The sequence below is a fragment of the Empidonax traillii genome, unplaced genomic scaffold (assembly GCF_003031625.1).
Source record: "Empidonax traillii isolate 1590-97213 ecotype Southwest subspecies unplaced genomic scaffold, ASM303162v1 scaffold1244:size288329, whole genome shotgun sequence".
Lineage (NCBI taxonomy): Eukaryota > Metazoa > Chordata > Aves > Passeriformes > Tyrannidae > Empidonax > Empidonax traillii.
The window spans coordinates 119,758-146,758 of NW_020956437.1; the positions used below are offsets into that span (position 1 = coordinate 119,758).

The window sequence follows — 27,001 nt, forward strand, 5'->3', positions numbered from 1 at the left end:
GGTGGGAGGTGGTTGCTAGAGACTGAATGAGCTCTGGGCTACATGGCAGCAACTAAAGGGAGGAACAGCACTTCTGGCTGCTGCTCTTCAGCTCTAATTTCACCGGATTGGAACTGTGCTGTCCAAACGGGGTGTAATCAAAACTGCGCCCATTTCATGGGAATGGTTTGGAATGCAACTTCTTTATCCCCGTCCTATTTCTACTGAAGACAGATTACAAAGTTTGTACATGCAAAGGATGGGTTCAGATGCAAGCTGAGGTTGTTTGGGGGCTTGGCTGTTGGTCTTCGGGCTTTCAGAAGACTAGAACCAGGGTCTTCCCCAAGGTCTGAGTTCAGCTAGCTAGTCAGGGTCTGGCTTTTCTGCTGCCTTTCCACAAACCAGATGGTACCAAAATGATCCTCAAACCTCTCAATTATATTTTTCCATGTAGTTTTCATGATACTGAGCGGCTGGGCAGGAGATCTGACATGGTCTACACAGCTTTCTGTCTTCACCCCGAGAGAAAATGGATGCTCAAAGGTCATCTCTGCTAACGTGAAACGTCATGCAAAAGGCAGGTGGGTTTTTTTGTTGTTCTTTTAATTAATCTCTATTCTCAACTCAGAAATAGATTTGTGTAGGAAAGATGGTATGAAACATTTTAGGAAAAGAAGCCAAACTTTAATTATAATAAGAAACCGGAGCTATTTAGTAAATAGCCTAAGAAATGTCCAGCAGCTGGTGCTGCCCACGAAGAAGCCATTCCTGGACATCCCAGCCTGCAGGTGCCAGCACCTTTTCTCAGCCAAATTCCCCCTGCCCTGGATGAGACTGAGCTCCCTGCCTCCGTGTACAGCCACGGTGTGCCAGCTCCCTCATCCCTCTTTCCAGCATTCTGATTTTGCCCAGGCACAGGGGCCCTCCACTGAGAGAGCCCACCTTGATGAACACACGGCTCTCCTTGGTAAAGACCAAGAGCAGCTGCCACTGCTGCTGCTCTGGCTCATGCCAGGAGATGGGTTGTTTTGATTTTTTTATCCAGAAGAGTCCAAACTCCTGAGGGAAGAAATGTGGTTTACTGCATACTCATCCTGTTTCTTCAAAGCTGGACTGTGCCATGCATGAAAAATTTTTTGGAAAATAGGAGCAGAAAGAATGACTTAACAAGGCAGCGTTGTCTATTGCTGGACCAACACACTGCCCGTTTCTCAGAAGTCAGCAGCAGCACCGTCTCAGTACAACGAGTGGAAATCGCTTCTTAAGCTTTGTCAGCCGACGAGTCCCCGGCTGTCAGTCGGTGTTAAGGTCCACACGTGTTCTCCCGGGGATTGCACTCCTGTGTTGCCACTCTGCTGTGCCCATGCTTGTGCTGTTATGCTGGAGCAGCAGCTTGCCTCGGATCCCTTACGCTGTTCGTGAAGATGAAAACCCCACTGCCATACGAGGGTCCTCGTCTGAGGCATCTCCTCGTCCTCGCTGCTAGAGGACGCGGGTGCAGTGGTGGGTGATGAGAGGAGGTGCCCCTTGGGCCGAAATCCTCCAACCTCCCACCACGCCACTGCCCAGGAAGGGGCCAGGAACGCCGCTACATTTGGCTTCGGTGGTCTCTGTGCCCTCGCCACCCTCTGGCAAGACTGGCCCGGGCACCAGCACTGCTGCCTCGGCTGCTCTTTCTCGCCGGCGGGGCTGGGGAGGGTCCCCAGGGCAGGGGCACATGATGGGGCGAAGGGATTCTGCTGGGACACCCCGGGGTTCCTCGGGGCGGGCTCGGGCCGCGCATCCCCCGTGCCCGGGGCGGGTATGCGGGGCGGGGCGGGGCGGGGCGGCCGCGGGCCCCATAAAGGGCGGGCGGCGGCGCCGCGTTGGGGCCGAGCCGTGCGGGCGGAGGGGCAGCGGCGGCGGGCGGGAGGAAAGGAAAGGAAGGGAAAGGAAAGGGCAGAGCGGCGGGCGAGGTGAGTGGGTTCGCCGTGCCGAGCACGGAGCGGGAGGGCCGGAGGGGACGGGAGCGGAGCATCCAAAGTTTCGCTGCTTACACCCCGCGCCCGCGGTGGTCGCTCCGGCGGCTCCCCGGCTGCGCTGCCCGCCCTCTGCTCCCGCAAGTTTCCCGGTGCGTGGGCGCTGCGGCGGGAGCGGGGCTGCTGGCGCGGTGAGTTTCTCCTTCCTGCGTGTTGGCTTTTCTTTTTTTTTGAAGGCAGAGGGTTTTCCTCCCGTGGGAAGTGGGTTTCGTGGCCGGCAGCCCCCCCCCCCCCCCCGTGTCCCTGTATCCCGGCAGGGCGGGATCGCAGCATCGCCGCCGCGTCCCGGGCGGTGCGGGAGAGGCGGCCCCGGCTGCGCTGGGAGAGCTCGGAAACTGCGAGTTGCCCGCTTCGTTCGTGTCTCCTGTCTGCTGGGAGAGGGAGCTTGCTGTTCTTGTACTAAATGGAAGTAATAAAAGTCCGAAATTCGGTCAGTAAGGAGATTTTCTTTGCGTGTCGAGGGATTGAGTAACGGGGGAGCAGCGTTTACAGCCACTGCTGTTTGGGAAGGAGGTGGTGATGTCCTGATGCTGAAACGGGGTTTGGGTAGGGTCTGGTGGCATCGCATTATGTGCCGAAACAGGTTAGCTAAAACTCCGACCCTGGCTCCCTTTAGACTAATCTAGGAGCATCCTTCGTGTACTGAGTTCTGGGAGGATTTGGAAATGCAGAGTACAACTCAGGAGAGAGTCTTTTGTCTCTTGGTTAAAACGGTGTTCGGTATCTTGGCTCAGTACTGTGCGGTGTAGGAGAATCTTCACAGAGAAGTTAAACCTTTGGAGATACTGTTGTGCTAATGAATGGGTGTTGAAATGTCATATGTCCCTTAAAACTGGGGAATAATCTCTCTTTATGGATTAAAGGCCTCAGTGTGATTTATTTTTCTCCCCCTTTCTCATGCCCTCATATGATTCTAAAGCATGGCTTGGCTTTTGTGGTTTTAATTGCATTCTTGGGCAACTTCCTGAAAGAGAAACCTGGTAGAAGGATTTCTCTTTTTTTTTTTTTTTTCCCCCCCCACTGCACTGAAAAATGACCTCTTCTTCCTTCACTTTCTCGTGTGTGAGTATTTAGTAATGCCTTGCCCCCAGCTTGCCACAGGAATTCATTAGAAACCTGGTTTCATAGGGACTATTCACCAAATGTACGTAGGTGTAAGCAGCTGTGCTGCCGTATAGCTTGCAAAAACGGGAGAAGCTGCAGACATCCATGAAGAAAGTGAAAAGCCGCTGCAATGCCTGCTGAGTGATCAGATGAGTCTTTAAAGCATGCGAGGAGAAGAGCGGCACAAATAAAAAAGCAGAATGATTAAGCAGATTAATTCAATTACATATAAAATGTACTAGCTTGGAGTTTTAGAATTTTATGGGGTGTGATAAAACTTGTGGGAATAGCAGCTGTTTGGCACAGGAGTGAACTTCTGTGTAATGAGTGCTAGTCCGCAGCTTTTTACAACGGTAGACAAGTTGTATGTCAGACAAGCTGTAAGCAAATTTTTTTTCAGTGCTCTTAAGATGCTGAAAAGCTGCTTATCTGGGCATTATTGTTTTATCTGCTTCCCTGGTATCAGGGTGATAGAAGAACTCTGCTTTGAGTGGTGGTATGGTCATCACTACAGTCACATATACATGTCTATATATAGCTCTGTGTATCTCGTGTGGGAGGCAATAGAAACTCAAGTCAGTACAAAAAAGAAAACAACAGAAGCCTGCAGTGGATTTTGTCTCAAGGTGTATACAGAAGCGTTGAAGCTTCTGTTTGGTGTTGTCATTGACAACCAGGAGAATGGCTTGGCTTAGTGGCATGTGGAGACTTTGTGTGGGTCTCTAAATTGCACAGCCAGGAGCGTGTTCCAGCCCTAGAGCTTCTGAACAGAATACTGCTGAGCAGAAAAATGTCAAGCAGGGAGCCCAGTAAGTTGAACTAGGCATTTTTAGACTAAATTGAGGTGTGTGTGTGTTTATAAATACATCAAAATAACCAGCTCGCCTTATTGCTAGGAATTACTAGTGGAAATGGGGGATCAGAGGGAGCTCTGGTTGGGGATCTGTGTTGCTGCTCTGATGGTGGGCTCAGTATCTACCTGGCTTATGCAGCTGGTTGTGGCTTTTGATTCTTGCTAGGCAACTAGCGTGTGCCCGTGCCTGAAAAAGCTGAGGCTCAGTGGAAGGTTTTTCTTGGAAGCTGGAGTTGGGGTTGTCTGGACTGCTTGAATTGCTTAATCACAAGCATGCATGAGAGAGCGTGCTTTTGTAATAGTAATTAGGGGGAAATTCGGCCTAATCATCAAAACATTTCCAGTTACTTGGTCTGTTAACTGGATTCTACTATTCTCTAGGGTCAGAGGTTTTATACATGAGAAGACAAGGGGAAATATGGATTAGTCATCACTAATCTGTGAAGTGTTGCTAGATCCAGTCAGTCATCTTTATGTGCCTCTGGGCATCTTCCCAATCACCTGTGACATAGTTTACAAATCATGTTTTACTGCAAATTGCTGGTTTGTAAGTGTCATGTAATTCAGTGCACCTATACCAGCCATAAACAGCTTTTCAATAAGCAGAGTGATGTAAAGAATTATCTCTTTTCAGCTTTGAGGAACAGGTAGCAGTAGCATGCAGTAATCAATCACTGACGGGCAAATTTAAAGATGTAAACAATGTAAATGTTATGAAAACATAAGAAAGTTTATTATTATTATTATTATTAAAGTAGGGAGCTTCCCTGTGTAAAAATATGAGAAAGCTGAATATGTTCAACCATGTGCGTGCTCAGGTGTGTCTCCTCTAAGATGGTTAAAGTGGTGGGGTGGGAGGAGAGCAAAAAGAGATGAAAGTAAAGGTGGTGGCATTTTATAACTGTAGCTGCATGAATGTTTGGGCTGGCATGCTATGGAAAAAAAGCTGTCCTGTGTTCTTTTTTCATGTCTCTCTGTAGTGATAGGTTCTAATCCACTACTGACATGATTACTTCTGCGAGCAGGGGTGAGGTCTCTGCTCAAGTGAGAGTCAGTGGTCCTGGACAGGGAGAGGATGGAGCAGTTTTAGTGGCAATGCTAGTATTAGCCATAGGTTCTTGAGCTGTTTGTCATGGCTTTGAAATAAACTTCAGTGCTACCTGAAATGCTGTATTTGTCCTTCAGCACCTCTTCTTGAGTGGTGTCTGTGGAAACGTGCATTTTGGCACCTTATATCTGTGATCTGGTGTGCACCTTTAATAGCCAGAAAGAGGTTTTTCTCTTATATTTTCAGGCTGAAATCAGAAGATGCCTTATGCTGGGGTCAGATAAACTGCTTTGTGGCATAATTAAGTATGAAAGCACATTCATCTTGTGGAATTATCTCCCCATGTTGAAAATCCCAGTCTTGCTGTCCATACTCATCAATGTGATGTGAAGTGTGGTCTTCAGGCAATCTCCTGTTGTCTTCCTGGGCTTTGGAAGCTGTGGCCTGAACTCGTTTTCACGGTTCCATGATACTAAAAAGAATTGTGGAAGGCATCAAGGATGATTTCCAGTGAGTTCTGAAGTTAAGGTGCCTGCTCAAGGCTGTGCATAGGTAGTGGCTTCAGCATGCAGGTAGGATTGTCTGTGAGAATTATTAGCTGTTAAGGTGCAGCTGTAAATCCCACTGGGGTCTCCAGAAGCACTGTTGAGAAATGCTGGTATATCTTAGCTCTCTTAGTTTGGCTGATGTATAGATGATGTGAATTTACGTTCATCAGTTATGTGGCTTTGGCCAAGACTAGTTTCTTACTTAAATGCTGTCTGTATTGTTTAACAGCTTGCACTTTAAGCTTGTTTTGCTGCAGAAGGGCATTTTGAGATATTTAGTGATGTTTCTCACCGCTTCTGAGAGGCGCTGTCACCTGGTCTGAAGTGCCAGCTTCTCCTGGCCAGAGGCTGAGTGGATTTTGTGGTTTCTTGTTTTCGTGGGAGAGGGGCAGTTTGTCACTGTCTCTGGCAGGTTACAGGTACAAAACCAAGAGGAGAACTGAACATAACTAACTTTTCTGTTCTGTTATCTTCTTACTTTACACCCCCAAGTAATCTAAGAAATGCTGTGTAGAATTTGGTGGATTATCTGTTAGCTCTATGTCTCCATTTTGCTGTATACCTTCCTCTTCCAGGAGTAGTTCATGTTGCTTTCTCAGCACTGAAACAAGCTTGAGGCCTCGAGCTGCTCTGGCAGCTCGGCTGAAGAGGCTGCTTTCCCAGCTAATTGCCTACTTCCTCTGCAGAGGTTCATCATCTGCGTTACAGAAATAGTGATGGACTCTGCAGAGGCTTCTCAGCCAACACAGCTCACAACTCAGCCTACAAACTTTCAGGCTGAACTGAATCAGATGGTTTAATATACCAGGTCGTGACCTGCTCTTGCAGAATTCACGTGCGTAGTTAATATTCAGTTGTCCCTTTTTTTCCTATGGAAATTTAAGTCTTGCCTTTCCAAAAACGTGTAGTAAAGCCAGGGGGATCATTCAGAAGTGAGGTGAGATTACAGAAAAAAGAGTGTGTTCTCTTAAATACAGGTCTTTAAACAGCTGGCAATTCTCTTATTAACTGGTTAATGTGAGTCCTCTTGCAGATGACTGAGGAGGTGTCTATCTGAGCATATGGAGAGTTCCCAGCACAGTGCTTCATTCCTACATCCCTACAGCATCTGTGACTGCTGGTTGCATTTGTGGGTGGCTGGTTCTGCTTCTGAAGCCGGGAGGAGGGGAAAAGACAAATATATGTAAAAGTCTATATGCTGTAAAGAGAAATGTGAATGTCCTTCTCCTTTCTGGGCAGCCTTCAACCCAGTTCTGAAATGGCTGAGAAAAGGCCACTAAAAACCAGTATCTCATGTTCCTGTGAGCTTAAGTCTGTTCCAGTGATGCTGTCCTGGATACAGAAACTCAGTATGCTTTTTTCATCTTAAGTACTTATAACCTGGTTACATTACATTTGTGATCTAGTATTTCAGATGAGAAGATGGTTTCTAAGTTAGCTGGCAAATAGGAAGTGGTTGATTGCTAATGTTGTGCAGTATGATTAATAAATAAATAAAAGACAAGTCACCTCTTACTCTGGAGATCTCCAACCACAAGTACAGTAAATGGTTAGAACACTGTTCCAGGTAGCTTTGTCAGCTGGTAGCATTCCCAAAATACAAATGCCTAAAGTATCAGGTCTTGGCTATCAGTGAGTTCGTGTAAGTACAAGGTTTTATAGGAGTTCTTGTTATGAACAGAGAATGCTGGAGTTCCAGTTTATTTTTATGGTGAAAAGAGTGTATTGATTGCAACTGTGTAAATTTAGAGAACTGCCAACACTGTTATTGCCGGTGCCTTTTCTCTTGTAGGAGGAAGGATAAGTAAAAAACTTAGTAATACTGAATTACTTGCATTATTTTAAGTGGGGTTTCTTAAATGCCACTTAGAAGACTGGGAGCCTGTCTCCTCTAACCCAAGCCTGAATAGGCTTTGGTTAGATGCCATGTGGCTGGTATGTCCTGCTACCCCTTAGCTTCCCAGAAGAAGCTACACAGCTTCTTAGCTATATAGAAATCCTAATTTTCAGCTGTGCTGTAAACCAGACTGCACCATAGTGTGTGGCATGATGGGAACTGGGCTTCGTAGGGTGTTGTTTAGTAGGAAGTACAAGTACCTCTTCTGTAGAGTAACCTAAAAGGTGTAGCATCTGAAGGCAGACTGTCATCTATTTCCTCCTCTGCAGTAACTCACGTGCCTTGTCAAAGCTCTACTGAAATTCTCACTACTGGCTTGAGGACTCAGTTCTACACCTTTAGCTTTTCTTGTTTCTTATACTGATTTTTTTTTTTTCCTTTGCTTGTCAGTTCTCTAAGTCCCAGTGTTACAGATACTGGTATTTTAACCCTGCTGAAGAAGGATGTATACTGGAAAGCTCTTGGCATTCCATATGCTCCAAGCACAGCTTTCCACACAGTTTCCAGATGGCCATGGAGCCATCTCCACAGGTGCTGTTTCTAGTCTCAGCCTGTAGGTACAAGGCACAGGGCATGAGTCACTGGCCAGCAGATTAAAATTTACCTGGGGAGAGCTGAACCAAATTTGTTTCCCCTGCAGGGGGGTTGAGGTGCAAGAGTCATGGTATCAGGTGATGTCAGGGTACTTGCAACAAGTGAAACTGAGCAAGGGTGCTGGGTTTCCCTTTAGTATTTTTTAAGGAAGAAAGGAAGGTCAAATCCTATAGCAGAGGTGGGACTTAAGGTAAAGGTGGTGGTGAGGTATCTGATAAGATATCAGCCACTGTTAGTTCAACACCTCATGGAGTATTTACTTCATAAATGTGTACTTATAAAGCTCATTATCAAAGAGTTAATACCTTGTACCTTTATTAATGGGAGCTTGCAGTGCTGTAGGCTTGCCCTTGGCTCCTAATGAGCCCATGCTTGCATAAGCATTGTTAATGTATAGTGAATATGGGGACTGTGGTTCCATGAGGCGTTCCTTCCACACACACAGAAAAAAAAAAACCCTTAAAATGTGATCTTGAGTTTAGGCAATGGCTACGATTGTTGAACCCCTGATCCCTCTGCTGGGGTGAATCCAGAGCAAGAAGGTATAGCCTCACCACCATGTTGTGAAACACTGCTGGTGCTGCCTCTTTTGGGGAAACTGGTTCTGCAGCATTAGTCAGGATGAGCTGACTGCCCCAAGCTTGTTTCTTCATTATGTTAAAATAACCACATTGCATAAAGAACTGAAGATCAACCAAACCAATTCTTTAATAAAGGGACACCTGTGAATTAAAAACATACTTCTCTTTAACCTTCCTGATACTGTAAAACTAGATAATAGATCTTGGAGAATTCTGTGGAAATGCTGCTTTAAATACAGGAGTAAATAATACATAGGAACTTTTAACAACAGCAGTGAGAGAACGCAGATAAAATTTGAAAATTGTGGTAGAACTGTGCCCTGTCATATCAGCAAACTGTATTTGCTTCATGAAGCAGAGCTGAAGTTGGCTTTTTTAATTATGTAAAAACGAGAGATGGAAGTAAAAGCAAATGATACATAAATGCCTATCTGTGTTCTTGAAACTCTGAGCAGTGTGTGTGTAGTAGAGGGGTGAAGTAAAAAGCACTCTGGTCAGCTTTGCATGATGTGAAATTAGTCTTGGTAGTGAACTACCATGAACCACAAGCAAATGCTATTGAAGACGGATATGGGTGCTAAAATCAGTGTGTTTTAGGAACTGGAGACACTGTTCATGAGGACACAGAAAGTTTTCAGTGGAACTTGTCTCTCTGCACTTCACGCTTAACAAATTCCCCAGAAATGGTGGTGGTGGTCAGGGCTCTTCATAAAGCAGCACTGAACTTGCAGCTTTCTGCCCCTGTGGGAGCTGTGCTTGGACAAAGAGATGGTTCCTGTCTGGGACCAGCCCAGTTCAACAAGCCAGGGCTCTGATGGGAAATTCCTGCTTGGCATGGCAGGCCGGTTGGATACAGTGGAACAGGCGTTGCAGATGGAGGTGGCCCATCTTGAAACAAACACAAATGCACTAAAAAACTGGGAGGAATAGGAGTAACAGGAAGGTCTAAGGTCGAGAGATGAAGGACTAAGCCATTTACCACGCTTTTTGCAGTTGTGTGCAATGGTGGCTGTAGTGCCTGAAATCAGACCAATATCTTAACATACAAAATTAATTTTATTTTTTTTTTAAACCATCACTTCCAGCTTATCTCTGTGTATAAGTTGTTCATATCTTGTTGACAGTAACTCCCTCCTCTTCAAAGCAGGGTATGTACTGAGCTTTTTAAAAGCTAGCAATCATCCTTTCTTGGTAACACTGTGCATGTACTAAAACTTTCCAGCTCTTGAGTAATAATGGAAAGAGCTGTTAGATTAAAAAGGGAGAGCCAACATTCAGAGGACCTGGAGGAAGATGAAACATTTCCCAGATCTGTTGTGTGGAAGAAGCCACTCTGAACTCACTTGGATTCAGACCATGGTAGGAGAGGATGCTGAAGCTGAGGGCTTTGGGATGTAAGAAGCTTAGGCAGAAGGGGAGTTATGAACACCTATGAGGGGGAGAGGAGCCTCCTGACAGGTTTGAGTGTTTTAATTATGTTTAATATATATTTAATTATGCTGCCAAGCGGGCATCATCTGAAAAAGAAGACCCAGCATCTGACCTTCCCATTCCAACCAGAGTGGTCCCATTGCTTGGGAGAAACAATTGCTGTGTGCCCAGCCAGCTCCTTGAGTGACTGTTAACAGGTTTGGTTGAGTATTTATTCAGTCCTGCTGGAGAGAGCTGGTTAAATGCCTGAAGTGAAGCTGCTTTCTTTGAGCTCACATGTCAGCTGAAATAAGACTTTTAAATTAGTAGCCCAGATGGCACTGACATGGAAACATCAACATCTCAAACTTGGAGAGGTCCCTGAATGTTTGTTCCGGGCTGAGTTTCCCTGGGTACAGAGGCTGCCCAGTGCCTGCCACATGGGCTCAGGGGATCTGAGCTTTTTGAGCTTAATGCATGAGAGCAGCGATGCTGTGAGACTCTGCTGTTTAGTTTTAGTCTGTTTAGCTGTGCTTGCTGCTGTTTTGGTTACAGCTATTCGCAGAAGTGCAGTCTGGTGTGCGAAGCTTCCTGGTGGCTTGGTATGTCTTTAAAGAAACTGCAGAATCCATCTTGCAGCTGCAAGAAGGAGTTTTTTGGGTTATACGTTCTTGGTGTTGAAGTCAGGCTTCAAAATAAACTCCTGGAGGTGTCTCATAGGAAGTGCAGCCAGTATAGATATCTAAAAATCTATGTGCAGTTCATTATTTCTTCCTCGATTCACTTCAAAGTGTTCTTCAGGCTCTCTGGGACAGGTCTTTTCTCCAACTTAGATTTTAAACATGAGTATTTTTTCAGCTTATGTTTTGCCTCTGATCTTGAACCAAACTAATTTCTCTTCTTTCTCTCGGGAAGAGTGCAGCAGCTTGGTTTGGCTCTCTGAAAGCTGAGTCCTTCCTAAGCTAGTTCTTTCCTGGAGGGGGATCTTCATTCTTAGCAGTTTTTTGTGCCTGGAGCTGAGATGTAACTTCTCGCTGCTCTACCAAATGCCTTTCTAGACCCAGATTAAACAGTCCATATTAATATAACTTTGCTTTTGTGCCAAGCATTCTATAAATGCAGGCTGGAGGCATCATGTCCTCTTTGTTGACAAAACTACTTCCATAATAAATTTCGGCCAAAAACTTAAACTATGCGTTATGGGGGTGATCTGAATAGCTGAGCCTAGTGAGGGATGAATATGCTGCCTAGTGTGTCAGAGAGTTAGTGTTTGGAACACCAGTTTGAGGCTGAGGTCATCTAGAGACTGATATCCTGAAGACTTTTCATCATCTGTCATGAAACAATGCAGAATTATCAGTGTAGGTAAGAGATGACAGAGTTGTCTTCTCCTGCCTTCCCCAGAGCTCTGTGCCTGACTGGAATAGTTATCTGAAAATTAAATAGCAGCTTAAAGTAGGCTCTGCAGTTAGATACAGGCATAACTAGTGTGGTGAACAGGACTTGGTGTGGTGCTGTTCAGTGAGGCAGGGGGGAGTTAAGGAGTCCTTGGTGTGCTTGCTGTGGACATGGCATCCCCCACACAGCTGAATGTGTGACACTGTCATCTGTCTTGTTCACAAAATTTAGCATTAGGGTTGAGAACTGGATTTGCATAACAAATGGCAGGTGGGCCTGTTTGGGGCTTTTATTTATTTATTCTTTAGATACATTTCTTTGGCTTAGTGACAGTATTTCCATTGCCTATTAAGAAGTTTAAGTTGTGGGATGTCCTTCCTGTAAGTTCTCAATTTTAAGAAGTGGGCAGCCTACCCTGAAGAGGGACAGTTTTTTTGGTCCAACATCTTTCAAAAGCCCACATTTATGTAAATGAATTCGCCTATACACCTTCCCCCTTCTCAGTTAACTTTGTAAAAAATATAAAGGTCATAGGCAAAGAAATGCCTAGCTTGTATTTTTTGTTTGGCTTTCTGAAGCATTAGATTCAGATTTAACTATCACTAAGTTTTCAGCTCCAGTGTTATGAAAGCTTGTTGAAAGCTTGTTGGTATTCTGTATAGCAGGTCAGCTGTTTTCCATCCTACACATCATACATCCTTTTGGATTTCTTCTCCTTGCAATCTACTTAAGCTGTTTCTTTCAGGATATGCAAATGCACTTGTTGTTATTGAACTGCATAGAAGTTGAATATACTGAAATCCACGATGGAAACATTAATAACAGGGATGCCAATTGGCTCAAAGATGAAATTATCTCCTCATATTACCTGGTTAAGCTATGCAGTGCCCATAGCAGGGCCAGGCCAAGAAGGGGCTGCTCTGGAACTAGTGCTGGAAAGTGTTTTTAGGCTTTTCCCATGCTCAGAGCACTGCATGACTTTATTTCACTTATTGAGTAAGTGTCTGCTAGAGATTGTGCTCTAAAGCAGAGACCAGCCTGCCTTAATAGCGTGCTGGGGGTAGAGGTGAGGCAAACATGGAGACCTCTTGGGAAACCAGGTACAGGATGTTATAATATGAAACAAAACAACAACAACCCCCCCCCACCAAAAAAAAAAAAAAAAAAATCCTGCAGCAGTGGCCTTGGGGGCAGAGTTGGATTGTTTTGACAAGGCTTTACATGTGTCATGGGGAAAATGAAAGGCTGTCATCCTGAGTCTGCAGGGGCTGTCACCAGTGAAGTAGAAAATTTAGGGACTTGCAATATATTGCGGTATAGGCAAAAAGAGAAATGTCTGACTTCAGCTGGGCTTGTGCAGATGCACTGCGTAAATGACAGCGAAACGCTGTTTTATTTGACTTCAAAGAAGTGTCACTCCTGTCTGTGCTCTCATAATATACTTCTTGATGGGTAATGTGTCAAGGGTAGATGTGCTCAAAATAGCTGAGTCTCCTTTGGTTTGGGCCAGGTGGAGCTGCCTCGATCAAAAGCAGGGTTTTCAAATTGCAGCTCAAACTCTGCTTTGCGATTGTTGTCTGGCACTGTCGCTGTCCATCACTACATGGGACAGGCTGTATTGCAGCAACATTAACTCTTGCTTGCTTATAAGTGCATCTAATAAGCATCTCTAATGGTTTGGGGGTTTGAGGTTTCGTTTTTCCAAGGTATTTGGTAAAGATAAAAGTCTGCTTAGTACTGGGATTAAGAATTTGTTTAAACTGCCCATTGAGTTTCCAAATAGGGAGAAGGGGTGGCCACCAAACCACCAAAGAAACCTTAAGCCCTTAATTTCCCTTGAAGTGTCAAGTTATGCTTGCCTCCCGCAGAATTGCCATCAGCAGAGAGCTGCTACCTAGGGGAGAGGGAAGCCTTGCCCTTAAGAACAAAACTAGAGGTTCAGATGGTTTGTGCCAGCACCAAGGAACACTCAAAAATATTCCTTAACTTTTTTTTTTTTTTTACTTAAAAGTACAAGTTTACTTTCCCTGTCAGGCTCCTGGCTCTCCCCATGACAGTTTCCTGCTGTAGCTGGTGGTGAGAGGTGCAAGGGGAATCTGGGGGTGACTCATGTAGCCTGTTTCAGGGGCTTGGGTGGTATTTGGGTTTTCTTCCTGCAGGTCTCTGCTGCAGATAGCCAAATCCCGTTTAAATTTTGGGTTAAGCGTGAATAGTTCCCTGTTGATGCCTGGTGTGGAGCTCCTTTGGAAGGAATTGTACTTCAGTGACCTCAGAACTGCTTGGGGGGGATTATTAGGTTGATGGAAAAGACTTAATTATTGGGTGGGCTGTTAGCCTGCTTTATAGGACAGTGGTTTTACTTTTACTTGCATAGCTTAAATCAGTCCAACAGTCTGCTTTAGTAATATTAACAGTTAGACTGAGGGGGGAAAGATTCTCAAATCCTTCGCTATTTCATTTGGTTTATTCTGTGCTGCAATGGCAAACTTTAACAAAGCCAGTTCTGTCCCCTGAAACGGTGTAAAAAGGAAGTGGAAATGCTGTATTTTGCTACTTTCAAGTGTTTTAGCACAGCTAAAGTACATGCTATTAAAAGACGATTAAACAAATCTGTGCAAACACCAGCTGGTTTGCTGGTAATCAAACGCTCCAGCATGGTTTGAACTTGCAGCGTAGGTAGGCTGGCGATGGCAGCGCTCCTGGGAGCCGCACGCCCTTGGAATGTGTGGGAGGAGGCTGCGAGTGACGCCTCATCCCAAAACTCTGCGGCTCCGCCGGCCCCGGCGCCCGGGATGCTGCAGCCAGGACAGCCAGCGTGACACGCTGTCCAAAGGCTCAGGGCGGGCACAGACCCATTTTTTGGGAGGTTTTCATGTGTTGTGCAAATGGCACTTTATTGAGCTGTGTGCCTTCTGCAGCCTGGTGAGCCTTTGGCGAACTAGGGAACCAGCTGATTCCTCCTCAGCGAGTTGGGAAGACTGACACCTCGGTGCGTTCTTGGAGTGCCAAAGTCGGCTTGGTGAGGGAACAGGCACATTGCTGGTCTGAAAATAGCAGGCAGGGCTGTTAACTGTGCAACTGAAATGTCTTTAAAGTGTTGTGAGCAGGGAACATAATTTAACGAAACTGAACATTACTGTGTGACTTGGATCTCCAAGTACCTGCTTGCCCTAACAAAAAAGAGTTTGACTGCAGTTTCATGAGTAGGGAATACAGTGTAGTGGTTGCAGTATGCCGTGTTGAAGATTTGGGCTTGGTTCTCTGTAAATCAGTTGCTGTGAGAGGTCTTGATCAAACTGTTGCTGCTGCTTGGGCTTCAGTTCCTGGGAGATCATGGGCGTACTGAATTCTGTCAGGTGTCAGACCTGCAGATGGTGATAGGCCCGTTTTGAATGTTAACTTCACTCTGTATTCGTTAGCTCCTGCGTTTTCTTAAATGGAAAAGTACAGGTTGAAACCCAAACTAAACTTTGCATTTTAAAAATCTGAAAGTTTTTTTCCCTCTACATTCTCCTCATGGAAAAACGCCAATTATGCAGCTAACTCTTATTGTTCTAGGCAGGTGTAAATTCCCACGGCAGAAGGTCTGTTTGCGTTCCTACACACGCTTCTGTTGGCTGCGGAGAATGGTCTGTGAAGTGTACTGTGCAGCACATCTTAGTGGGCGAGGACTGCACCACATCACTTCCTAGCACTCATTTACCCTAAAGGGCAGTCTAAATAGAGTGCCACTGGCTCGTTTAATCGAATCACCAAACTAAACAACTCGTTTGTGTGGTGGGAGGCGGTCTCCCAGCTTGGTGGCTTTTGTCCTGTTCCAGAGGCACTGATATCTAGCCACTTGATGATTATCTCTGCATCTGGAAACCCCCTAGGCCTAAAACACTGGTAGTGGTTAGTAAAATGCAGGTGTGAGCCCCATTGCCAGAGCTCTGTGAATGGTGTGTTGCACATGTGCAAGGCTTGCCTGCTCTTTAGGTAAATAAGAATTTGTGTTAAAAATAAAAATGCTGTACTTGTGAAAACTGACTTAACTCTCCCCCCTTGTTTACTTACAGGTAACTCCAACCAGGAATCATGAACTGGCACTTCTCCCTCCTCTTTGCTCTTGGGACTTTAATGTCTGTGTGTTCCCAGTTCAGTTTTTATCCTCTGGAGGAGCTTAGCTCTGATGTTGGAATCCAGGTCTTCAATCAAATAGTGAAAGCGAAGCCTCAGGACAATGTTGTTGTTTCTCCTCATGGGATTGCATCAGTCCTGGGGGTGTTGCAGCTGGGAGCTGATGGCAAGACCAAGAAGCAGCTGACAACGATGATGAGATACAGTGTAAATGGTCAGTGGTTCCTAAGGTGGTTTTGGGTGTGTTTTGTCAGACTCTTCCTGCTGTATGAGATGGCTTTCCGAGTGTGGTAGATTGCATCATGCACCAATTAACTCTGTTTACCAAAAGAACAAAATGGGCACACTTGAAGCTAATTGGCAATTTGAGTATGGACATGTACATATACTCCAACTGGCTTATAAGCAGCTTGGTTAATGACTTCAGGGCCCAAGCTAGAACTGCCTTTGTCCTTGCCAAATTGATTTTCCAGAGCAGTGTGGGAGGTGGTCCGGGGCCAGCATCATGCAGGCAGGCTGCAGTACCCCATTTTGGGCTGTACTGAACAGCCTTTAATGTGCCCCTGCTTAGATTAACAGGACAAGAGAGTATTTATTGGCACCATACTGAAAGCAGTGCAAACTAACCATGCTGTTGATACTTTCACTTCGCTCCTCAGCTTTGTTCGTGTGTTTCTGCTGTCAGGATCCCTGTATCTTGTAGTGCCCTCTTCAGCCATTTCTGCTTGCCTCTGTGCCTGACACTGCATGCATCTGTGTTTACATTCCCCTGCCAATGTCTGCCCCTTGAGAGCCTGTAGGCTGAAGGTTCTTACTGCTTTAATTTGCACGCTGTTTTTGTGAGTGTTTGCCAGCAAGACTTAACGTCTTAGTGCCAGCATTCTCCCTTACTTCCAAGAATAGGAAACCCTCTAAGAGGTAAGTGCATGTGTAAATCTTGAGCAGTGTTGTCATATGACATGTCATTCTATCTTCATTTGCTTTGCTGTTTTGGTCCTGGGTTTAAAGTGCAGGGAAATTATTTGACAGCTTAAGATCTAAATGATGTAGATTGAAATCTCTTCATTGGATGATCAACTTTAGGAACATTTGAATGCTCAAAATATAAGTACTTTGAAAAATTTTGAAGCATTATATTGACTCATACTGTGAGATACAGAGGTTCTCAAACACCTTAAAAGTAGCCAGTACCTTGTTAGAGACTTGTTATGGGATGGGGAGATACCTATCTCATTGCACAGATTTCCTCTGCTCTTGTTCACGATTGCCTTGCAGTTCTTTGGCAACTGCAGCAACTGCTTCTTTGGAAAGATAATACTTGAGAAGTATTTAATTTGTCTTTAGCTGTCTTTTAATGCAATTTAGCAGCTGGAAGCAAAGAGGAGAGCCAGCACCATGAGACCAGCCAGCTCTCCCCGGACCACCAGCAAGTGATCCGTGGACCACAAGTGATCCGTGGACCACCAGTGGTCCACAGAATACAGTTTGAGAACCTCTGTTATGGTATGTTCTCCAAAAGAATTTGCCCGTAGTATTGGAGAGTGAACATTTAGAAATTCATACAAATGGTACTGTTAAAGCACTCATGATACGTGAAACAGCAAAGCCAACTGTGGCTTTTTCTTGTATGCAGCTAAGAGAATAACTGAACTAATTTATTCACTTCATATCTCTTATCTCAAGTTTGTCTACCTCAGGAAGTAGTCTGGAAATGTTTCTGCCTAAATTGTATTGGGAAACGGGGAACCCATTAATAACTCTGAAAAACAGGATTCTGTTCACTATAATGGTTGAACATGAAGTTGCTTGCCTGGCAGTATCTTCCCTGTGTAGACAAGCACTCCTTCATAAGCCATAACACTGGGGAGAACTGGTATGGTGAACATAGCAGTTCTTCTGTGGTTCCATATGCCTTCTCTCATACACACTGAAGGAGCTAGCAAGCACTTGATGCAATCTGCTTTCATGTCCTCAGGATCTTGACTGTAACAAAAGAACCTACTGCTTTCCCCTTTTCCCTTTTTTTAGAGACAAGCTCATGTGTTAAGGGATTGATTCCTGCTTGTAGCTGATTTAGGCTGGGACCTAGTCTTGAAGGAAACCAAGACTTGACTTGCAGTTTATTAAAAAACTATGACAGTTTATTTTACGATAAGTGGAAAGGAAGGATGTCAAAAACAGTTTTTGCTTTACACTCTGAGGTTCAAAACCACTTGTTGTCCAAATCCTGCCGAGCTCTGACTGAGCAGCCTGACCCTTCAGCTTTCTTTGTCACCATTGCAGAACTGACAAGTTATCTGGGCTTATATGATGAGAAGTATTTTGGAACAGTCTGTTCTGTGGAAAAGCATGGTTAGTAGCTCCACGTCAAGACTTGAACCTCAGTGTTACCCCCCAGCACTGTCTGTTGCATTCTGATCAGACACCTAGAGGGGCAGCAGAAATCACAGCAGAGGTCATTTTTTTGCTGGGAAAGAGTAGCAATCTTCAGATGAGAGATCAGAAATGGTTGTTTTGGAAGTCCTCTGAGAGTGCCTGCTTTGATCGCCTTGTCTAGTCCAGCGCTTAATGTCTGACCTTTCATGTCATTAATACCTTGCATATAAAGTAACTGTTCATCAATCTTATTCTAAATGAAACTTGCTGTTCTTTCCAACTAGGAGTTGGTAAAGCCTTAAAGAAGATAAACAGGCTCATAGTCTCAAAAAAGAATAAAGACATTGTAACAATTGCTAATGCAGTGTTTGCAAAGAGTGGCTTTAAAATGGAAGTGCCTTTTGTTACAAGGAACAAAGAGGTGTTTCAGTGCAGTGTCAAGAGTGTGGACTTCGAGGACCCAAACGCAGCATGTGATTCCATCAACCAGTGGGTGAAAAATGAAACAAGGGGTGAGTATTGGTGAGTGCCTCTGTGTGGCAGGGTGGTGCCTGAGACCTCAGATTCAAATGGAAGTGCTGGAGAAAGATGGGGAGATGGAGAAAGCTCTGCCCTGCAGCTAAAACTGTCTTTTAGCAGGCATTAGTGTGGTGTTTCAGAGCTGGTGGGCCAGGATTCAGCAGTCTCACTGCCCCAGCAGATGAACCTACCTTGTGGCCTGGAGGGGATGTGTGCAGTGTGTGTGCCTGTGTCCATCTGCCCTTGGGATCAGGGGGAACTTCTACTGTTCTTTACATTCATACAACTAGTGAGAAATCCAAGCAGAGTTTGGAGCGTGCTTTCTCTTGGAGCTGTGCTTTCCCAAACATAAAAGATACTTTCAGGCAACTCAGGTGTTACACTCAGTAAATCAGACTTATGGAAAGCTGTAGGTCAGTTCAGCACTAAACTCTTGTAAGAAATGACCCTGTTCTTACGACGCAGATTTAGTGGAGGATTCTTAATTGACCCTGCCTTGACAGAACTCCTCAAGCCTCCTGGCATCTAGTCAAGATTGCATGTGCTAAAGCCAAAGGTCACGCTTTGCAACATTCCCAGTCTAGGTGTACCTTTTGGAGTTAAAACCAGTGCCTCCTGGATGTGAGGAGTGTGTTAACGGTGTTGGATGTGGTATGTGTGAAACGAGGCTGTCAGATTCTTTCTCAACCACATCACCAGTTTTGCATAGCAATGTTGCAAGCACCGTGTGAATGGGGAGGTGTTTCAGCTGAAACTATTACCATTGTAACAGTCTCAGATCGGTTTACATGCTGGAAAGGGTAAGGCCTTCTTAGTTGTTATCACACCGGACTATCAGTTAGCAAGATGTGTTTGAATTCCAGTTATTCCAAAAGCTTACTTTTAGACAAAGAATGCCACTGGCTTTATGAATCTTAAATGTATTGCCCAGTGGGGAGCTGGCACTCTCACAGATCAAGAGGTCTAAACTAATGTGTGCTTCGTGTTCCTCATGAGCAGTTGGCAGCGTTGTGACAGCAAACACTGAAGATTTCCCTCATTTCTTCCAGGTATGATTGATCAGGTTGTAGCTCCAGATGACATTGAAGGCAGTTTGACCAGACTGGTTCTAGTGAATGCTGTGTATTTCAAGGGCTTGTGGAAATCACGATTTCGACCTGAAAACACAAAGAAACGTCCGTTTTATGGAGCTGATGGGAAGACCTACCAAGTTCCTATGCTGTCCCAGTTGTCCATCTTCCGCTGTGGTAAGCTCAGTGACTCCCACTGCCACCGACCATGGTTGTAAACTTAGCTCTTTCAATCTGAAACAAGAGTTTGCTGTACACGGGGTGTTTATTGGTGTTGCTTGTTACAGCTGATGTAGGTGGCTTGTGTTCCAGAAGTGTCTGTGCTGCTGTGGGGTATGGGTGAGTTGCTGTGCAAGGTACTTAACGGTTGCTTAAGGTTGAATATTCTGTCAAAGCACGTGCCTTTATCCTCTTGCCTCCCAAGTGGAAAATTTGAAAATCTGAAGTACCCAGATTGAGAAATTCGCATGGAACTTGAGCTTTGCTGTAAGGAAAAAAAAAAAAAAGATACTGATTCCTAAGGAGTGAGAATAAGGAAAAGCTGCCAAGAGAGACAGAACGTAGAGGTTTACCTGGTGATGAGCTGTGTATGAAAGAAAGATTGGAGTAGAATCAATCTATATTTTAATGCATATAAAGAAATGGAACTTGCACAGTCCCCAGTCCTGTGAGAGCCAGAAGAGCACAGGGTTAGTATGTTGGCTATATCTGTCAAGGTGTGAAACAGCTCTTCAGATTGAGTCACAAGTGAAAAGAAGTTCAGCAGGTTCAGCCAGACTTCCATCAGAGACTCTCAGAGCTGACACAAGCAGCTTGATGTGACTGACAATCTACTTCAGAGCTCCAGTGTTGCAGCCCTGTGGGGATTTTAGTGGTCAAAGTAAGATTGATACGCTGATAAAAAAACTTCTGTTGCATCCTTCCAAGAAGTGCTGCTTGGAACTTGCTTCCTTGTGTGCTAAATAAAATCTGAGGAATAAGTCTGAGAGTACAGCTTGCTGTAAATCCAAAAACCAAGACCCACTGTGCTTTTAAATGCCCGGTTTTACTGTCAGTAGTGCTCACCTAATACTAGTAATTTTTGTTGAAGTAGACAGCTGTGACTTTCTGTCCCAAACCTATATGATAGAGCAGATGTAATTTGGTACTTCAGGTGACTGCTGAAAGTGTGAGTAGGAGGAGGTGGGGAAGCCTGCTGCAGTACGTACTAATTTGTGGAGTTTTGGAGAAGTTTATAACTTAAGATGGGGTTTAGCAAGACTATTTTGAAGGCTTTTGACTTCTGATGCTGTTTAAACTCTCCATTATGTTGGCCTACGTTTAAGCTAGAAAAGCTATTAAGGGCTAGAAAGGAACAAAAGAAATACTGCTGAGTTAGGGCTCACTTTTGTTTGTAAACCTCTGGATTTCCTAACACAGGGCTTCTGTTTCATCTGTGCTTGCAAAGGGATCTTTAAAAGTTTAAATTTCTTAAACATCTCCAATCCCATGAGCTGACTGAAGTGTTTTGGTCTGTAGGCTCCAGTTTGAGAGCCACTGCCATAATAAAAGGAAGTAATGAAAGTGCCAAGCCTGACACTATTCCTGCAAAATAAGTGTGATGCTGCCAGTTTTGTAGCAATATGAGCTCAGTCAAGGCAGGCTGCATGGCCCTGGCAACAAGATTAAATTAGTAATGAAGCTGTTGATTTCTCAGCTTGGGCTGATAAGTGCAGGTTTAGATGAAGAAAGGGGAAAGATAATAAGATCTTGCTGCTATCCAAAAACTTTGCCTGAAATCCTGTCTGTAGTTGAACTTACAAGTTTTCACTTGAAACTACTATAAAAAGCATTTGCTTCCCAGCCACATGCCAGAAATCCCACAGGAACCAAAGGGAACTTGGAAGACGAGAGAGAGAGTTGCTCAAAGACAGTCTTCCTGACACTTGCTGTAACTTGGAGGTGTTTGCTATCTCACTCCTTCTCATCTAATTGGCATCATGCACTGCCTCGAAGTGGCTGCTTTCCACTATCTTGAAAGACTTAAGGCCGCTTTCTAATCAGATTCTTATTCAGCAAGAAAATTAAGTAAATGCCACAGACTACTTCAGACAGGAGCTAGGAGCTCTTGCAATAACTCTCAGAGGAAAAAAGCTTGTCTACAAGATCTCTTCAGCTTGGGAAGATGCTTTTCCTTGCTTTTTGTTTCTCAGGTAAGATGGACACTTAAAACTGTAGATTATGGCTCACTAGATTTGCTTTTTTTTGTTTGTTTTTTGGGGGGTTTTTTAGGTACTACAAGTACTCCAAATGAGCTGTGGTATAACATCATTGAGCTGCCCTACCATGGTGAGATGATAAGCATGCTGATTGCGTTGCCTACTGAAAGCACAACGCCGCTCTCCGCTATCATCCCCCACATCAGCACGAAAACAATAGGAAGCTGGATGACAACCATGGTAGCAAAAAGAGTGCAGGTTATTTTACCAAAGTAAGCACTGATGTAATCCACTTCTCCTTCAGGGAGTGTTTTGGGGGTCATTTATGTGTATCTCGTCTGATACGGGGTGACTTTCCTGATGCATTAATTTTTACCTTTTTTTTTTTTTGTTCCATGCTAGATTCACAGCAGAAGCAGAAACAGACCTGAAGGACCCTTTGCAAGCACTCGGTATTACAGACATGTTCGACCAGTCGAAGGCAAACTTTGCAAAAATAACAAGTAAGGGTTTGTTTGTTTGTTTGTTTATTTGTTTTAATTCGTGGTGGTCCTTCATGGTTCCTAACACTGAATAAAGCGCTGCTTTACCAAAGCAGTTTTGTCTGCTCTATGTTGGCTGTGTTACTATGACACTGGAGCTGGGTGTTATGTTGTAGCCAGCCAGGCATGACTGTTTGCTCCTGCTGAACGTTGCAGGAGCTCTTTTTTCTTCCCCTTGTCTTGCATTGTAGCAGTAAATCACGGTGGGCAGTTTCTTAAGATTTAATGGTACAGCCTGAGGGGTCTCAAGCATTGCCTAAAATCTGTGGCAAGACTTATAACACCACCAAACCTTAGATGTAGCAAATACTGTGACTGCAATATCTAGGTTTCCCTGAAGTATGTGTTTAATGACTCTTTTTCTTGAGCTCTGTAGGAACGCTCAAGGATTACATTCACACTTTTAAGGGGCTGGACCAACCCAGAGCTGTAAATATTAGTATCTGAAAATGGAGTATAGACACTTCTGAACTCATGGCTGTAAACTGTCATCTTATTTCTCTTCTCTGCTTTTATTAAACTCCTGATTAGTGTCTCCAGAGTGATCTAACAAAAAAGCCTGCCTCGTGCTGGCTTAATTTGAAAACAAACTCCTGTGTTTGATTGAAAGCAAGGTGTGTTGCTAAGCGCTTTTTCCCCCCTCTCTGACATTGAGATAAGCGTCTTAAATTCAGGAAGCATATTTTTTTCAATTGCCTTTTTTTATTTTAATTAAAACTAAAAATGGAAGCAAACTTCTTAAACCATCAAATCAGAAAACCTAGTAAATGGGGAGGGAGGGGAGTAAGATAGGTTATTTCCTGTTTTCCAGTTACCCAGTGACTGTATTCAGAGATGTTACCAGTAGAGTTCCTCACTGCAGCATCAGGATTTCGGCAGCTTTTATTATTCTGAGCCGTGCTGGCATAGCATTTAGCTACGGGGTAGTTCAGGACCCCTTCAGGTAGTTTTACTGGAAGTGCTGTTCTCCTTGGCTTTTTCAGGAACAGAAGGTCTTCACGTATCTAATGTTCTGCAAAAGACAAAAATTGAAGTTAGCGAAGATGGAACCAAAGCTTCTGCAGCAACAAGTAAGCAACTGCACTGATGACTGTCAGACTTGGGAAAACTCCCTTATAAGGCTATAGCACTAAGCAAAGATAGCCCACTCAAAGACCACTGCAGGACTTAGACTTAGGTGATGGGGTTTATGTAATTTCTCAGGAAAATCCCAATTTTCCCACGTTGATCACTGTAAGAAATGCCAACAGGCTTACTTCTAGAGAAGTGTCTTCTGATAGCTTTGACCACTCATATAATGTCTGGCTATCCAGGAGACAGAGAGGACTAAGCTACTGCTTGCTCTGGGTGACAGCCCAAGAGTTCCAGCTTTCTATGGGTCTTGTGTTGTCTTTTTAATATGCATCCTGTAAGAGTATCATGTGACCTGTGTGGCTTTAAATATCCAAATTGATAGGTCTTAGGCATTTTTCTGCACCTGTGCAAGCCTATATGTATACACACACACACACACACATATATATATATACACATAAGTGTATATACACACTAGGAAACTGTTAGAGTGTATCGTGTGTTGTCATGCTTGATTTGTCTCACTCTGAGTCTTATCTTTCCTGCAAGCTGCAATTTTAATAGCCAGGTCATCTCCTCCGTGGTTCATAGTAGACAGACCATTTGTATTTTTCATCCGGCACAATCCTACAGGTAAGCAGCATTTGTGGGTACTTTTTGGCTTGGCAGTTGGATGTCAGTTATGTAACAGTGACAAAAGAAGCCTGGAGCTACTGAATAACTGTTTAAAAAAAATAAACCTGCAAGTATATTTGTATGCCTTTAATATTAGATTATTTGACTGGGAATACAACTCAGAACAGGGTGAAAAATACACACTGGCTGCGAAGTTAACAGAAGTGAGCGTGGCAGGTTTATGGGTGCAAAAAGAAGAGTCTCTAATAGTCAGAGTTCCTCTGAGGGCAGAGGAAACAACTTTTCACTGATAGTGAATTGGTGAATAGGACCCAGCTTTCTGATGGACAGTCAGATATTCAGGGCAAAGGCATTACAGGGGCTTCAGAGACCTAGAGCGTTGCTCCAGCCTGCTCTGCACAGAAGTGAGCACTCAAATAGAGTGGTCGTGGCTTCTCTTTGCACTGATTCTCCTAAAGCAGAGTTGTCCCGTTTACTTTGAGTAACTTGTCTGCTTCTTGCAGTGACATGTGTGATGGATATGTTAGTTAGCAGGGAGCAAATGCAGCTGCCAGCACTGGGGGAAGAGTAGGCTCCTGGCAGCAGTCCCCATCCCCAGGCTCCACAGAGCATCAACAGAACTGTGTGTCTCCAGAAATATGAGCTGGCCACCTATCCAAACATATGCTCACAAAATTGAGGGAGGCTAGACAAGACTGACGAGGTGGCTTGGCTGTGCTCTGTGGACTTCATGCTTTTATGGAAAAAAACCCTCTATTTACAGACTATGGTAATCCTTGTTTTTGTTTCATCCCTCAGGTACAATCTTGTTTATGGGACAAATAAACAAACCTTGAATGTGGAAAAGACTTTCTTCAAGAAGTAAACAGGCACACCCCTGTTCTGTTAAATATTTTGTACACTACTCTTTGACTTCACTCAAGAGCTAGTTTTAACCACTGACTAGGTTTTGAAACAGGAGTCTACATAGTTCTGGCTTTGTGGGGGAAAAATACGGATTGAAAACTACAGTATCTCTTCAAAATGTCTAAAAGATTCCCTAAACTACTGAATGGTTACCTATGCTAACAGCTTTTGAGCTTTTTCTGTATCTACTAAGAATTTTATGTATGGCTTTTTTGTGAGAGGATTTTAACAAAGAATGATAAACGTTTCTATTAATGTTGGTTTCTTCTTGTGTGTGGAAAAGGTCTAATTTTGTAGATACCACCTATCAAGATCACTTTTGTTTCTTGAGTATCTTGGTACCTGGATGTTCTTGGTAGAAATAGAATAAAAGTTCTAGCAGTTTTTATATAGTGCATGTATCACTGAGAGTTTTAAAACTAATGTGGTGTTCAATACACATCGCATTGTCCTGTCTTATTGTAATGTAAACTTGTCATTGCTAGTATACACTTTCTATTGGATTTAAATTTTATATTTGTTTTTGTACAAAGGAAAAAATAAAAGTGCATTATGAACAGTCAGTTGTGGGTCATGGATGTGCTCGTGGATATTTGGCTCCAGGGCCCTGTGAACTACTTGAGACTTACTTCTAAGGAAGGTGAAAGGATGGTGGTTTTGTGAGCCCTTTCTAGTGTGTGGGGGGGGTGGTTTGGGGTTTTCTGTGTATGTTTTCAGCTGGTTTGAGGTGTTTTGGGGTTTTTTTTGTTTGTTTATTTTTAGTCCATGCTGCTGATTACCTTTTTTTGTTGAAGTCATTCTGCTGTGGATGAATTATTCGTAAGTTTAGTATCTGAAGACCAAACTCTATTTCCTGTGTCCAGGTTACTGCTAAATCTGCCCTGTGAGGGCATCTCAATGCACCTTTGGGACCTTTCCTGCTGTTCCCTCTGGTGGAGGTTATATGCACACTGGCATCTCTTCGTGCCCCTTGCAGGACTCCCCTGAGTGTGAAACTCCTCAAAAGATGAGCAGTAAATCCCTTTGGCTCATCACAGGTGTTCTTTGTTTGAAAGCAGGTTGTGCTGCTCCTGTGGCAACTCAGGGATTTGGGTGGGAAAGGTAAATCTTTGATGTCGGCTGCTTCTCCTAAGGGCACACTGGCAGGGAGAGGAGCCTGGCTGCTGCTGGTCTGGGGGGAGAAATTCCTTCACTCAGCCCTAGTGTAAGTATGATGACTGCTGCACTTCATAAGCTGGAGGGTGAATGAACATTGACCTTCTTTGTCAGGTAAGACTACAAGGCGAAGAGAAAAAGCTTCCAGCTGAAAATACCTGAATGTCTTGTGAATGGCCAAGTCCTAACCCGGTACAAAACCTGGGGGGAGAGCTCATAATACGCTGCCAGATATTGGGCCAAACTGCTGGCCTCTCTTTTCCTGCTTGAGTGGAGCACTGCAGTTGTCAAGAAGAATAAATCTGCTGAGCTGTCTTTTATGGGATGTATTAGCTGCCTACCACCAAATCCTCTTAAGCTGGGAGAGGAGTGCTCCTTCTGCAGGCTGAGGGCTGGGTCTCCTGGACTTGCCTAAGAGGTGCATGGAGGAACTAGCCGTGACCTAGTTATCTTCCTGTTCTGTTGAAGAGAAAGTGAGCCATGCAGGTGAGGAAGGGGGGAAAAAAAAAAAGGGTAAAAAAAAAGAGCCCCAAACAAAACAACTAAAAAATTACGTGAGTAATGTGTAACTAAAGATTCTGGTGCTGAGCAGGAGAGCTCTCCTCACTAGCCTGGCCAGACTTGCCCTCAATTCCTTGTATCTCACGGAGGTAAGGAGCACAAGTACTAACAGAATTGTTACTGGGTTGTGTATGACTACAGTGACACTTGCATTGGTTTGTCTTGAATCTAGTTTGGATATGGTTCCCTCTGCAAAATTAGAGAAATGTTGTCTCACAGAAACTATGTAGCCAGGACCACCTGAGCTAGACTTGAGAAACCATGATGTGTGTGAGAAGTGACTGCTGGGGTGCAAGGCATCATCTTTGGGCTCTGGAGCAGTGTGGGGTTGTATTTCAGAGTAACAGCTGCTATTTTGGTACCAAAATTGCAATGTGAGAATTTTCCAGTTGCTTCTATTTAATGTTTGTGGTGA

General features: G+C 44.2%; 1 protein-coding gene across 3 annotated transcripts; it reads left to right on the forward strand.

The window, feature by feature from the left end:
* The first annotated feature begins 1,917 nt into the window (after nt 1–1,917).
* On the forward strand, nt 1,918–25,433 carry SERPINE2 (serpin family E member 2). 3 transcript variants are annotated; one of them, XM_027906055.1, is made up of 10 exons: nt 1,918–1,939; nt 15,485–15,763; nt 16,915–17,052; nt 18,210–18,437; nt 19,494–19,691; nt 21,786–21,984; nt 22,115–22,215; nt 23,238–23,324; nt 23,878–23,961; nt 24,763–25,433. In XM_027906055.1, exons 2-10 carry the CDS (start codon nt 15,508–15,510, stop codon nt 24,798–24,800), a joined length of 1,329 nt encoding a protein of 442 aa, XP_027761856.1. In that variant the 5' UTR covers nt 1,918–1,939; nt 15,485–15,507; the 3' UTR covers nt 24,801–25,433. The 3 variants fall into 3 exon arrangements, with proteins under 3 accessions (XP_027761856.1, XP_027761855.1, XP_027761858.1); XM_027906054.1 differs by having other exon boundaries at nt 1,921–1,934; nt 15,489–15,763; XM_027906057.1 differs by lacking the exon at nt 16,915–17,052 and having other exon boundaries at nt 1,921–1,934; nt 15,489–15,763.
* The last annotated feature ends 1,568 nt before the right edge of the window (nt 25,434–27,001 follow it).